At 35.6% G+C, this 14,857-nt stretch overlaps 1 protein-coding gene across 1 annotated transcript; it reads left to right on the top strand.

The window, feature by feature from the left end:
• Window positions 1-1,240: 1,240 nt before the first annotated feature.
• LOC107784393 (uncharacterized) lies at window positions 1,241-14,338 on the top strand. The gene is made up of 4 exons (XM_075241878.1): window positions 1,241-2,183; window positions 11,601-11,813; window positions 11,890-13,875; window positions 13,969-14,338. Exons 1-4 carry the CDS (start codon window positions 1,268-1,270, stop codon window positions 14,313-14,315), a joined length of 3,462 nt encoding a protein of 1,153 aa, XP_075097979.1. The 5' UTR covers window positions 1,241-1,267; the 3' UTR covers window positions 14,316-14,338.
• The last annotated feature ends 519 nt before the right edge of the window (window positions 14,339-14,857 follow it).

A 14,857-nucleotide genomic window follows, 5' to 3' on the forward strand; every position in this document is an offset into this window, starting at 1 on the left:
TTACTGTTATTGTCGGTGTTGTTGTTTGACATGGTGATAACAATGGACAAGATATAGCTTAAAAGAAAAGATTATCAGATTTTCGGTAACGGAACCAATTTGTTTAACAAAAAATCTGAGTCTTTGGTCAAAGCTAAAAAGAAATTCGGGTTACTGATAATCAGGAGACGAAAATAAAATATTTTTGAGAATGATGGTAAAGCAGTAAATAGTTTTGTATTTCAGTAAGATCTCAATAGTATTTCGTGTCACTACAGATGTTGAGTCCTTCTCCTTTTATAGTTGATTCTAGGAGAAGATGTAATGCCTTTGTCTTAATGAGGCAATTATGAGCAATAAATGATATTAAAAGAAACGTTACACAATCATTTCTATTTAATTCAAATATTCTAACGTATTTGATATTTAATGTTGTATTTAGACTCTTTTACGTCATCAGATTCGTATCTTCAGCTTCTTCCGATCTTCGGTCTTTAAATGACTCGAATAGGTACGAGACTCGTACCTATTTTAGTAACAGTTCACACCTATGTTGCTTTCTTTTTCCCTTATTTGTTGTCGCCCGTGCCTCTTGGCTATTTATTGTCTTTTGACCATTTGACCAGTCCACGTGTCATGCCACGTCACCTACAATGTAAATTCAGTTTTTTTCCAATACAGATGCAGTAATGGGAGTGACCTATTAACAACTTGTTTCTAAGGTTCAATTAGCCTTTTAAGAGAAGTAAAATTCCCACTATCCTGTATCAACGACAATAAACCAGTAATTATAAATTTAGTATCTTCAGTAGCTGAAGCTGTCAATTTCTTCTGGAATTTCATCTGAAAACTCTTTCAATTAAAGTTTCAGTCTTAATGGATTCCTTTTCTGAAGGTAGTAACAAAAAGTTCACAATATAAAGAATAGAATTAAAATGTATTCTTTTCCTCTAACTGATTGAAGGATTAATGAAGTTCCTAAATAATAGAATATGTCAATTGTCAAAACAGCTTAATGGATGTAACATGGCTGAAGAGACGGTGAAGATGCTTTTCTTGAACATTTTTTCAACCCTTTTTTTCTCTAGCATGAAACTTGCATTACGAAGTTAATAATTGCTAGCATTATGTTCTGAATTAGTTCAATAATATAGAACTGTTAGCATTATCTCTCAGTTACAATTAATTTAATCATTTCCAATTCTGTAGAGATTATATTGCTGAAAAAGATCCAACCAAAAAACACATTTCCTTTCATGATAATTCAAGCAAAACTAGGATAACATCGATGGAGAAAACCTCCTCTGCCTCCTTTCTGTTTCTGGCATTTTTATTAATATCTCTTCACAATATCGCAGCATGCTTAGCTTTGAATATAAGCACTGATCAATCTTCTCTTCAAGCCTTGAAAGCTCACATCACTTCAGATCCTAATCACATTCTTTCAAAAAACTGGTCTTCTTCAACCTCAGTTTGTAACTGGATTGGAATCACTTGTGGCTCTCGTCATCAAAGAGTTACCGTACTGAATGTGTCAGGTATGGGTTTCATTGGTACCATCCCACCACAACTTGGCAACCTCTCTTTTCTTGTATCACTTGATCTAAGCGTCAACAATTTTTATGGTGAACTTCCACTAGAATTTTCTCATTTACGAAAATTGAGAGCCATTAATCTTAGTTTCAACCGTTTCTTTGGACAAATTCCTCCGTTTTTGGGTGATTTTAAAGACCTTCGAATGCTGTCCGTTGAAACAAATGATTTCAAAGGGTTCATTCCTTCTTCTATCTCAAACATGAAGAATCTTGAAATCTTGAATATGAGGTTCAACTATCTGGAAGGAAATATTCCTGCAGGAATAGCCACTCTTCAAAGTTTGAAACTGTTGTCCTTGGGATTCAATAAACTCAATGGCTCCAATGTGCTTTCCATCTTAAACATATCATCACTAGAAAATTTGGATCTCGGGGGTTCTGCTTTAACTGGTGATCTTCCATCTGATTTGTGTCGTCGCCTTCCCAGATTACAAATACTTGACCTAGAATCCAACATGTTAAGTGGACAGATACCAAGAACCATATCTGAATGCTCCGAACTTCAATTCCTATGGTTGTCTGAAAATGACTTTGTTGGAACAATTCCAGGAGAAGTAGGCAACTTACAGCTGCTGAAAGGTTTAGATCTTGGACATAACACGTTAGAAGGTATGTGTTTACCATTTTTCTCACGAGTTTATATGGATATAACACATATATATATATATATACTAACAGTATAAATAACTTTATAACCTGTTAGGCCAATCTTCACATAAGTTAAAAGTGTTTAGTTCTTTTCAAACAAATATGGATAAAAACTATATTATCCACTTAGAAAATGGATAATTAACGGATAACTAATGGATTTAACTTTTACATTTGTAAAGCCTCAAATTGGGATTCTTCAAGTTTGAGAGATTAGGAATTCTCCCAAAAGTAATCCTACTCAAACGGAACGGTGCGAAATAATACCCGGGGCGGGAGATTCAATCAAAATTCAGAAGCTGAAATTTAACCTCCAGTGACAATCCCCTTCATTGTGTCGAAACCGGTCTTAACCGCTCATTTGAGAGAAGCCATGAATAATCAGCAAATTAACCAATTTTCTATCCGTTTAAATATGGGTGATTCGGATAATTAATCTGTTTTTGTAATACCCGTTCTCGACCCGACCAGCCCGTTTGCCACCCCTAGTACAAACTTCTTAAAATGGCATATATATTGTTGAAATACATGTGATTAATATGAAATTTGAAGGAAAAAATACGAGATCACGAACAGTGAGCGTATTCGACCAATTTGACAGTTGACTCTAAAATAATTAGATAATGCTTAAACGTGCAAAGTTGAACAACTACATTTTGTTATAGTGGATACAAATATACAATGTGTCATGAAATTAATTTTGATCTTATTAGACACAAAATATTGTATATGATATGATTAAAATCAGAGTTGTTATTTTTTCTGTAACGAGAAAAAAAAAAATCAGTCAATTATTACTTGGAAGAGTGTATATCTTAGATAGAAAATTGCTGGTAGAACCTAGTTAAAAAGTGTCAATAAGTATCAATTTTATGAAGAGAAATTTTCATAAAGCACTATCTTTTGGTAGTAATTAGCCATTTATAGATATCATTTGCTATATTACGGATTATAGATACCTTTTGTGTGGTTATAAGATGTATTTGATGTATTTAAGTTATTGTATTCATGAATATAGTAGCAAAAATAGGCGTGAATCAGGGAAATCCGGCTAATCAGTTGTCGTATTCGAGTGTATTCGACTGTATTCATGGAGTGAAACATGAGATTACAGCTGGACAGATTATTGTATTCAACTGTATTCGACTGTATTCACGGCGTGAAATAGGGGATTACACTGTTTTTCAAACGGAAAGTGAATCAATTAACATAATAAACTACTAATATAACTCAACAAACTCAATTATAACACACAAATTTTGTATTTTCAGTTATAAAAAAGATTCTCAACAGAAAAATACCCCAAAAATATAGCAATCTTTAGAAAAATTATATAATACATCTGAATACATAAATTATATTAATTAAATAAATATATGAATACATTCATGGCATATAGCGAGACAGTGAATATAATGAAATACATATAATACAGCGAGATATATTGAAATATAATTAAAAAAAATAAGCAATGAATACATTGAAATACATGGAATACAACGAGATACATTGAATTACAATGAAAAACCCTAAAACTCTGATGGATCTATTCAAGCAACCTGCAACAAAGTGGCTAAAACGGGTCTCCTTTCCATTTCCAGAGTTCGATCTATCACCGCTTCTGAAAAACTCGGCCGAGAAGGTGAAAATCCGAAACACGAAGGGGAAGAAAATTGAGAAGTAGGCGGAGAAGTACTATCAGTTGTTGAATGTTCAGGAGAAAACCAATTAAGAGTTCTCATTCCTTTTCTCGGCATCGTCTTCAGTTTAGATAAATTATTCAAAAATTTCAATGTTTTGATATGGTTTTTGGATGAAGAAGGAAGAGTACAGTGTCTATGATTGAAGTTTTGATATGGATTTCCATGGCGGTTGAGGGAGAGATATTGGCGTTGATAGAGAGAGGGTGGAGAAAAATCTGAAAGAATGAGAGAGAAAAATAATACAAAGAGTATTTTATGGTTTAAGAGTAGGAGGTAACCATAAATAGATATTTGACTATAAAAATCAAAAGGTATCTATAGAATATAATTTTTTAACAAGATATTTATTTAAAATAAATAAGGTATCAACCTTTGCTATAGGAAGTAAAAATTCCTTTTATGAAATGAAACTTCTAAGGAATAAAAAGCGCCTTCCTAGTATAAAAAAAAGTAAATTTACCAATGCTCTCTTAATATAAAGTAGAAATATTTTTTTAAAGTAGAAACAATTGATTAAAGCACAATACAATATTTAAATGAAAACACAAAAACACTACTATGTGATAAAATAACGTAACATGCACGTTTAACAATATAAAGATTCCTGGCCATACAAACTAACTAGTAAATTTGACCGCACTTTGCGCAGTTATAAAGATAGAAATAAATTTTTAAATAACAGTTTTCTTGTATATGCATATAATTTTTAATTCTTTTATATTGATTAAATAAAAAAGGTAATATTTTTACTGAAATTAGTATATTTTACTGCATATTTCATTATCAAACCTCTTTTCTAAAATAAAATAAAATAAAAATAAAAAGAATTTTTAAGAAACTTTTTCACTTTTAATATAAGTATGTATTGTTTTCTTATTCAAATTGAAGAAACTAAAAACATAAAGAAAGCAAAAATACCAACTTATTATTGGTTATATACACTTACATCTTCCAATTTTACAAAAAAAAAAATATCAAGTGAAGCACATATTCACGTACTACTAAAAAACAAAATCCACAACACACAAATGTGTGCTACAATGACTCAAGTATCCAAGAGAAGGCAAATGAAGATAAGAACTCCATAGTAAGTAAAAACTTACTACAATTTTCAGAGTAAACCCCGGACTCTCACGAAAGGCAAATTAACACGAATTTTCATATCAATGGAAACAAAGATTTTTAGCAAAAACATAACTCAGTTTATAGTATAATATCTTTTTGGACGATCTTTAACCTTAAGAAAACAAATAATAATGAATTAATAATGGAAAACAGTTTCCAGCAAGCTAAAATTCAGAGGTCGTAAAGGTGTTCCAATAAATCATTCTCGACAAAATAATATTTTTTTCAACTGGACAACTATTCTAGGCTTGATTTGCTTCTGTTTTGTTAATAGCAGTGATGGAGGTGAAATGGTACAGATTTAATCTAGGGTTTGAGAGTGAGAGAGAAGAGCTTTTGATATTATTTCTGAGCTGCAAGAATGAAAATGATCCGTCTCTTTACAAATGAGAAGCTCAAACAATATATATATATACATGACCCGACTTCCCCTCTAACCCAACTCGGTTAATAATTACAAAGAAAGAAAATGGGCCGAGCCCAATACAAATAATAACAAAATAAATATGGGCCTAACACTAATCAGGAGTGGGTGGTATATTTCTACCATCCACACCCCCCCTCAAGTTGGAGGGTGACAAAACCCCCAACTTGGAAAGAAAACCATGATGAGCAACATCACCCAGAGCCTTAGTGAAAATATCAGCCAGCTAAGAAGAAGAAGAGGTATGCGGCAGATGAATAAGACCTTCAGCAAGCTTGGCCCGCACCAAATGGCAGTCAAGTTCAATATGCTTCGTTCGTTCATGAAAAACTGGGTTCTTAACGATGTGGATAGTAGCCTGAGAATCACAAAACAAAGGAATAGGTGAAGAAGAATGCAAACCCAAATCAGATAACAAACGAGACAATCAGGCTAGCTCAGCCACAACTTTGCTCATGGCCCTGTATTCAGCTTCAACAGAAGACATGGAAACAACAGGCTGCTTCTTAGACTTCCAAACCACAAGACTGCCACCTAAAAACACACAATAACTACTCACAGACCTCCTAGTGTCAAGACAGGCAGCTCAATCACTATCACAGTAAGCAGTTAGAGACAAGCTTGGCACACAACTCAAGAGGACAAAGAACAGGAGAAACATCTGAGCAGTGAAAGTCAGCCAATAGATCAAGAATAAAATTCCTCTGATGAAGGAAAACCCTAGAATCTGAATAATAAACCTCAATGCCCAGAAAATAGTTAAGACACCCCAAATCCTTAATCTTGAACTGAGCATGGAGAAAGGACTTAACAGCAGAAATTTCAGAAGAATCAGCCCCAATGATCACAATGTCATCCACATAAACAACCAATATCACAAGTGAAGCACCAGAACCCTTAATAAAGAGAGAGTAATCATTGAGAGAAGAAGAATAGCCTTTAGATGTAAGGGCCTGAGAAAGCTTAGCATACCACAGCCTTGAAGCTTGTCTCAAGCCATAAAGGGACTTCTGAAGCTTGCACACCAATTGGTCAGAACCATATGAGGAGGGAACAAAATAACAAGGAGGAAGCTTCATGAAAACGTCCTAATCCAAGTCCCCATGCAAGAAGGCATTGTTGACATCAAGCTGAAAGAGGGGCCACTATCTCTTAACAGCAAGAGCAACCAAAGTTTTAATGGTGGATATTTTGACAACAGGAGAGAAAGTCTCTTGGAATTCAACACCCTCTACCTGAGTGTCCCCCCCCCCTAACTACCAATCTAGCTTTAAACCTCTCAACACTGCCATCGGCCTTATATTTAAACTTGTAAATCCATTTACAGCCAATAGGGTTTTTTACCAAGAGGCAAAAGCATGACATACCATGTGTCATTGGCTTCCAAAGCCTCAAATTCCTACCTCATAGCCTCCTGCCATTCAGGAACGGTGGCAGCTTGGGAGTAAGACTAGGGTTCAAAGATAGAAAGAGCACCAGCAGCTGATAAGGAATCAACATGCCTAGAAGAAGTAGGGAAAGAACAAACATAGTTCTGGAGGTAGCTGGGGGGACTGTAAGGTTTGGAGGACTTCCTGACAAGTGGAGAAGAAGTGGAAGGAGTAGGAGAAGAAGAAGGTAAAACAGCAGAAGAGGGAGAAGAGGAAGAAGGAGAAACATCACAAGGAGGAGGTGAATATGAAGGAGAAAATAAGGGAAAAACCTCACCACTTGTCTCACAAGAAGAAGGGAAGTAAGAAGTTGCAGAAGGAAGGGCATCAACAGGAGAGGACTGGGAAGGAAAAACATGAGAAGGAGTAGATGAAGGTGAAGGAGTGGAGGAAGGTTAGGCAAAAGGAAATATAGTCTCATGGAAAATAACATCTCTGGACACAAAGGAAGATTTTAGAAGCAAGGTTATACAACTTATAGCCCTTTTTAGCAAAGGGTTAGCCTAAGAAAACACAGGGGACAGACCTAGCTCCAAACTTGTCTCTATGGACCCTTGGAATAGTGGCATAACATAGACATCCAAAAGATCTCAGATGGCTATAAGAATGAGGCTTCCCATAGAGAAGTTCAAAGGGGCTCTTGTGATGGAGAAGAGGTGAAAGGAACCTGTTGATAAGATAAGTGGCGGTGAGAATGCAATCACCCCAGAAAGAAGTAGGCAAGCTGGATTAAAAAAGCAAAGCTCTTGTAGTTTCAAGCAAGTATCTATGTTTCCTTTCAACTACACCATTTTATTGAGGTGTGTGTGGACAAGAAGTCTTGTGGATGATGCCTTTCTCAGCAAAGAATTTGAACCAGAGTGGACAATATCACTAACGGGCTGAGCTATTACTGATAGTATCAGAGCCGCTCTTGTGTCAGCCTTACCGATGATGGGGTCAGGGTTCAACTGAGTTTAGGCAAATCCCGGTTAAGTGGGGCAAACTTCAGTGTTGAGTCTAGGCGAAGCCCATGCGGATGGGGCAAACCTCAGCAGGGACGCTAAGTCTATAAGAGGGGGTGTATGTAACATCCCAGACTTTAGACAGAGTCTCACATCGACAAAACACAAGAGGGATGTTGGGTATATAAGTTAACAAGCCTTAGACCCTAGAGACGCGTTTTAAATCCGTAAGGGCCTAGGCCCAGAGCGGATAATATCACTAGCGGGTTGGACTATTACTGCTATAAAATCCTTAAGGAGGTCAAAAGCACTGCTTTTGGAACCAAGAAGGTGGGTCCAAGTAGCCCTAGTGTAGTCATCAACTATAGTAAGGAAGTACATGGCACCACCTGATGTGGGGAACGGTAGGGACTCCAAGTATCAACATGGATTAGTTGAAATGGGGAAGAAGATTGAATAGAACTATTAGGGAAAGGTAACCTAGTTTGCCTGGCCAAGGGACATACAGAACAAGGGAAGGATTGCTTAGGGGAAAGACAAGAACTAATATCAAAAATAAGTTTCATCTTAGAAAAAGGTACATGCCCTAGTCTAAAATGCCAAAGAACATCCATTTTATTAATAGTGGAATGAGATGAATTACAAACAGGATCAACAGGAAAAACAGAATCAGGTGAACACACATCAATAACAGGAAAAGAAACAACATAATGAGATGAACATGGCATGGATGTTGACTGAGTAATGTCCAGCTTTTATAACCCTTCGTCCAGTTTACCAAGAACCAGTGGCTTCTTCAGAGAAGGGCCCTGTAAGACACACACAGCCTTAAAGAACTGAGCAATGCCATCAAATTATGCCACTAACTGATAAAAAGAAATAAGGTTATACTGGAAAATTGGAACATAGAGGACATTGTGAAGAGTGAAATTGGAAAATAAAGTCAAAGATCCAATAAGTATAACCATAACTTTATATCCATTAGGAAGAGATACATAAGGAAAGGGCAACCAACACGGATCATCGCCAACTCCCATAACAAGTCCCATCAAAGGGCTCAGAGACTAAAGTGTTTCCCAACAAATCAGAAGGGTGAACATATAAAAGATGGAAAGGGTGATTATATCATCAGGATGGAAAGGAGGACGGGTGTGTGTTGAGGTAGTATCACTTGTAGTGTCAAAAATAAATAAAGGCAAAGATGCAGCAGATATCGCCATTAAAACCAAAAATGCTAAAAAACAGTAATCCTAATGAAGAATCACAAAACAATAGGAGAAAATGAAAGAGAATACCAACTCTTCTCGCAACCGGAGAAGGTACGACCTTGAAATCTAAAGAGAAATCACCAACAAACCCTAATACATGCTATTTGGACCTTGATGCGCAGAATTGAAGCAATAACCGGTGAAGAAGCGATAGTCATCGTGTTGTGCAGAAGAAAAGACCACATATGGCTCGACCGTAAAAAATCCGTCGATTTCGTCTGTTTCATCGGAGATCGTAACGGTGATGAAATCTGACGAGGGTGACCTCGGAAAGAAGAAGAACACCGGATCTATGAGATTCCGGGCTCTGATACCATGTTAACAACAGTGATGGAGGTGAAATCGTACAGATTTAATCTAGGGTTTGAGAGTGAGAGAGAAGAGCTTTGGTTATTATTTCTGAGCTGCATTGCTCCGTCAGGCTTTTGCTCATTGCAGAAAATTCCCCACTGCTGCCTCTCGTAGGAGTCTGGGCAAAAGAATGAAAATGATCTGTCTCTTTTCAAATGAGAAGCCCAAACAATATATATATATACATGACCCGACTTCCCCTCTAACCCAACTCGATTAATAATTACAAAGAAAGAAAATGGGCCCAGCCCAATACAAATAATAACAAAACAAAATATGGGCCTAACACTAATGATCAGGAGTGTGTGGTATATTTCTAACATGTTTTCATAGAAAAATTACAAGCTAACATATGTCAAATTAGAAATGGGAATAGTTATGTACATACTGCACAAAGGAGTAAAAAATATGTTTAAAATATCTATCTTATATAGTTTACCTTTCAGATAAAGATTTTTGACCAGAATGTGAATAAGTCTCGTCTGTGTACTCTCGTTATCCAAAATATAATATTTTCTTTAAACAACACCTTCACCTAGAAAACAAAATTCACAATACTATTAATAAGGTGATCACATGAGACGCCAAACGATAAGCTGATAGAAATTGAGGAAGATAAAGAATTTTAAATCAAGAAAATAAAATATGTTAAGAAGAAGTAAAAAATGTTAGAATTGGAAAGCCAAAAGATCAAATCGAATATCAAACGAATGGCCAATTCCCCTTGTCTTGTTTGGATTATATATGTACAAAGTAATGAATACATTAGAGTGGGAGAAGAGAGTAATTAAAGTAATTAAGGTGAGAACTGAGAAAGTGACTATTGAAATGCCCAGTAATATAATAGGAGTAATATTTAGTGTAATTACACACTATTACACCTTAGTAGACATTAATCATAGGAATTAAGGAAGGAGAAGTAAACCAAAATATTTAGAGTTACTGGTGAATAAACCAAAAAAAAAAAAAAAAATAGGATTCTTGGCCAAAGAGAGGTACCAACTCATCTCCTATTTTTCCAACTTTATGTATATATATGTTGTGCTAGACTTCGTAAGTTCTAGTTAGAAGAACAAAAATTTTGTCATAAATATCTTCCCCTAAACAGCTAACACTCACCTGCACTTAGTGGATAAATCCTTTAAAGAACCAAATAAACTTCTAAGAAGATGGTGAGGAAGATAACAAAAGATAGTTAAATAGAAACAATTGAAATGGATTCACCAAATACACAAAAAAATTACTAAACAAATAATATGAAATAAAACAAGATTCTTGGCATTAAAAAATAATATTGTGCTAGACTTCTTAAGTTCTACTTAGAAGAACAAAAAGTATGTCTTGAACATATTCTTTCCCAAAACAGCTATCATTCCCCTGCACTTAGTAGATAAATCCATTGAAGAACCAAATAAACTTCTACGACGGTGAGGAAGATAACGAAAGAAAGTTAAATGGAGACAAATGAAGCGGCAAAGATACAATTTTATAGGTTCTCCAAAAACACGAAAGAGAAGACAAATAATATGAAATAAAACAACAATATTTGCCCTTAACTCACTCACAGACGAAACTCCTAATTGCATGTACCTGTCTACACCACGAATTTTTCTTTCTATGACTTGTTACATAGTTGTGTTTCAGATCCCAAAGTGATTAATTTGATGTTGAAACACATCAAACAATCAAATGCATACAACAAAATCGAGACTGGCGAAAGAAAAAATTTAGAAATGTCGTCGCAAAATTAATTATGGGAATGAATGAACCCCCGTGAATGAAAACTGCATAGTTGATCAAAACAATTATTGGCCTTTTCTTTTCCTTTATCAACGTAACCTCTGTCCCCTAGCATTTCCTTTTGTTGAAAATGGAATTATTAATTGTCACATAAATATTTCATTATCTCAAGGATAGTAACATTCTCAAAGAGCAGTTTATACATTATATATGCTTTTAATGTTGAAGTAACCATAATAAATTTTCTGATCATGTTAAACTCAAGACTTTATAATCCAAACAGCTAACATCTAAAATTACATATTTGTACTTTAATGTAGAAGAGTCATTTGATTTTGAAAGGGTAAATAGATCAAATTTTTTATGTGATATTTCTGTTTAACATTTTGACAGGCAGAATTCCTGATGAGATTGGTCATCTTAACTTGGACTATTTAGTCGTACAAAACAATAAATTAACAGGCTCAATCCCTTTAACCATATTCGACATTTCATCACTTGGACTTTTATATATGAGGAATAACAAGCTTGAAGGACCTTTACCAAGAGAGGTTGGAAATTTGACTTTGCTTAGCGTTCTTGATCTTGGAAATAATAAGTTGACAGGTATGGAAAAATATATAATCCATGCTATTTTAGAATTCCAGTTTTCCAGATACTCATCATAATCTTATTTTTGCAGGTGCAATTCCTGATGAAATCGGTAGCCTTCAACAGATGACGCAACTTCAGTTGGATTTGAATAACTTTAGTGGGTCGATCCCTGTTGGTATCTTCAATATGTCAAGTCTTATAATAATTTCACTCGCACAAAACCACATTTCAGGTAATATTCCTTCCACTATAGGCCATTGGCCACCCAATATTGAACAAATCCATCTACTTGACAACAACATTAATGGTGTTTTACCAAGTTCCATCTCAAATTTGTCAATGCTTACCGTTCTCAAACTCGGTGGAAATAAACTTGAGGGTTCAATTCCTAACTCTTTGGGAAATTTAACAATTCTTGGAGTTGTTGACTTGTACGGTAACTCCTTCACAAGTGATTTGAGCTTTATTACTCCTTTGGCCAATTCGAAATTCTTAAGAGAATTGATATTGTCTTTCAATCCCCTAAATGCAATGCTTCCAAAATCCATCGGCAATATTTCTTCTCTTCAAACGTTTTCAGCGGATGGCTGTAACCTCAGGGGTCATATTCCAGTGGAAATTGGAAATTTGAGAGATTTATCTTCGTTGAAGCTGGAAGACAATGAATTTACTGGCATTGTCCCCAGGACAATAAGTTCTCTAAAAAGCCTTCAACAGTTTTCACTTGGAGCAAACAGAATAACCGGTCCTTTCCCAAAAGAATTGTGTGAGCTATCCAACTTGGGTTTGTTAAACCTTTCACAAAATCAAATGCAGGGAAGTATTCCTAGTTGCTTAGGGGATGTGACTTCCCTAAGGGAGGTTTATCTTGATTCTAATAACTTCTCTGCTATCATACCTTCAAGTCTAGGGAAACTCAAAGACATTTTGAAGCTGAACTTGTCTTCTAATTTCTTCAATGGTTCTCTACCACTAGAATTTGGAAACCTCAAGTCTGCAATACATGTGGATCTTTCCTGGAACCAAATCTCAGGAAACATTCCTAGTACATTGGGAGGTCTACAAAAATTGACTCAACTATCTTTGGCTCATAACAGAATTAAAGGATCTATTCCTGAGACATTTGGGAAACTCATAAATTTGGAAGCATTGGATCTTTCTTATAACAATATCTCTGGTGTGATTCCAATGTCATTAGAGGAACTTAAGCAACTAGGCTCCTTTAATGTCTCATTCAACCGGTTACATGGGGAAATTCCAAATGGAGGACCTTTTGTTCATCTCCCTTACCAGTCTTTCATGTCGAATGACAGACTGTGTGGTAACCCTCAAAAGCATGTCCCACCTTGTCCTTCTAATTCAAAGAATCGTTCTAATTCAAAGAAAAGAAGACTGATGTGGATTGCAGTTGCATCTTCACTTATCGTTGTAATAGTGCTTGCTTCAGCAATTGTTTTCGTGTTGATGAGACATCGGGGTAAAGCAGTCAAAGCTGAAGATGAGTGGTTGCCTGAGGTAGCACCACAAAGAATTTCTTACTATGAACTTCAAAGAGCAACTCAGGGCTTTGATGGAAATAACTTGCTAGGTAGTGGAAGTTTTGGTTCTGTTTACAAAGGGACATTGGCAGATGGGATGATAGTGGCTGTCAAAGTTTTCAATGTGCAGATGGAAGGTACATTTCAAACCTTTGATAGAGAATGTGAAGTCTTACGGAATCTTCGTCATAGAAATCTCACCAAGATCATTAGCAGCTGTTGTAACTTGGATTTTAAAGCATTGATACTTGAGTACATGCCAAATCAGAGCTTAGACAAGTTGCTTTATTCTCGAGATTATTGTTTAAATATAATGCAAAGATTGAATATCATGGTCAATGTTGCATCTGCTCTGGAATATCTCCATCATGGTTACTCAGTACCAGTTATTCACTGTGATCTGAAGCCTAGCAATGTCTTACTTGACAACGACATGGTGGGACACCTGAGTGACTTTGGCATTGCAAAACTTTTAACTAAGGAAGAATCTATTGCTCACACGACAACCTTTGCGACAATTGGTTACATTGCTCCAGGTGAATCTTTAATTCAATTAACTTGTAACAAGGTTATGGATTAATGCGTTATAAGTTTGTTTTGCTGAAATATTTTTCCTTTTCCTTTTTTAGAGTATGGTTTGGAAGGTCTTATATCCAAGAGGTCTGATGTTTATAGTTATGGTATCATGTTGCTCGAAACTTTTACCGGGAAAAAACCTAATGATGAAATATTCACCGGAGATTTGAATTTGAGAAGCTGTGTGTATAATTCGCTTCCTGATGAGTTGGACCAGATCATAGATGCCGACTTACTAACATTGGATGAACAAAACTTAAGTCAAAAGTTGCAATGTATGTCATCCATCATGGAGTTAGCCATGAATTGCACAGCTAATATTCCAGCTGAAAGGATGAACATGACTGATGTTGTAGCAGCATTGGAAAAGATCAAACAGAAGCTTTCTTCTTGTTATTGAATGACCTAAACCCATGACATCAGGTACTTTCATATCCTTTTGGAACAAAAAGGTTATAAAGTTCAGTAGTATTTAACCATCAGTAGTTGTTCCTTGAATGTTATTGCAGGTAATTGTGTGGCTATTGGAAGTAAAAAGGATGGAAGCTCTTTACTGAGCTTCACAAGAAGTTATTACAACTCTGGAGACTATTGTTATGAAAAGCTGCTGATAGTTTGTCTACTGTTTTCTTTTGCTTGATGATCTGTATTTGTTTTAAGAATATAAACTTTATCCTCCAATTTTGCTTTTCCTAGTTCTTTAACCAATCCAATATACTAGTCTATGGCATGTAATCTTTCAAATGAACATTGCATGTAAGATACTTTAAGAAAAAAGGCCAAGTATATAGACAGACACATAAAGCTAACAGTGGTCGGATGTAGAGCTCTGCAGAAATTCAATCATTTTGGACCATGGGAAGGCCCTCAAATTCAAAATGCCCTAGCTGGCGAACTGCTCTGTATCAAAAAGGCAATTTCAGCCATGCTGAAACAATCTAA

This window comes from Nicotiana tabacum, chromosome 3 (genome assembly GCF_000715075.1).
Source record: "Nicotiana tabacum cultivar K326 chromosome 3, ASM71507v2, whole genome shotgun sequence".
NCBI classification, from domain to species: Eukaryota; Viridiplantae; Streptophyta; class Magnoliopsida; order Solanales; family Solanaceae; genus Nicotiana; species Nicotiana tabacum.

Bases quoted from the DNA above. Each gene is read 5' to 3' on its own strand.
- LOC107784393 (XM_075241878.1), top strand. From the start codon at position 1,268: ATGGAGAAAACCTCCTCTGCCTCCTTTCTGTTTCTGGCATTTTTATTA. The intron at 11,814-11,889 runs GTATGGAAAAAT...TTATTTTTGCAG, and splicing joins TGGAAATAATAAGTTGACAG to GTGCAATTCCTGATGAAATC. The intron at 13,876-13,968 runs GTGAATCTTTAA...TTCCTTTTTTAG, and splicing joins AATTGGTTACATTGCTCCAG to AGTATGGTTTGGAAGGTCTT.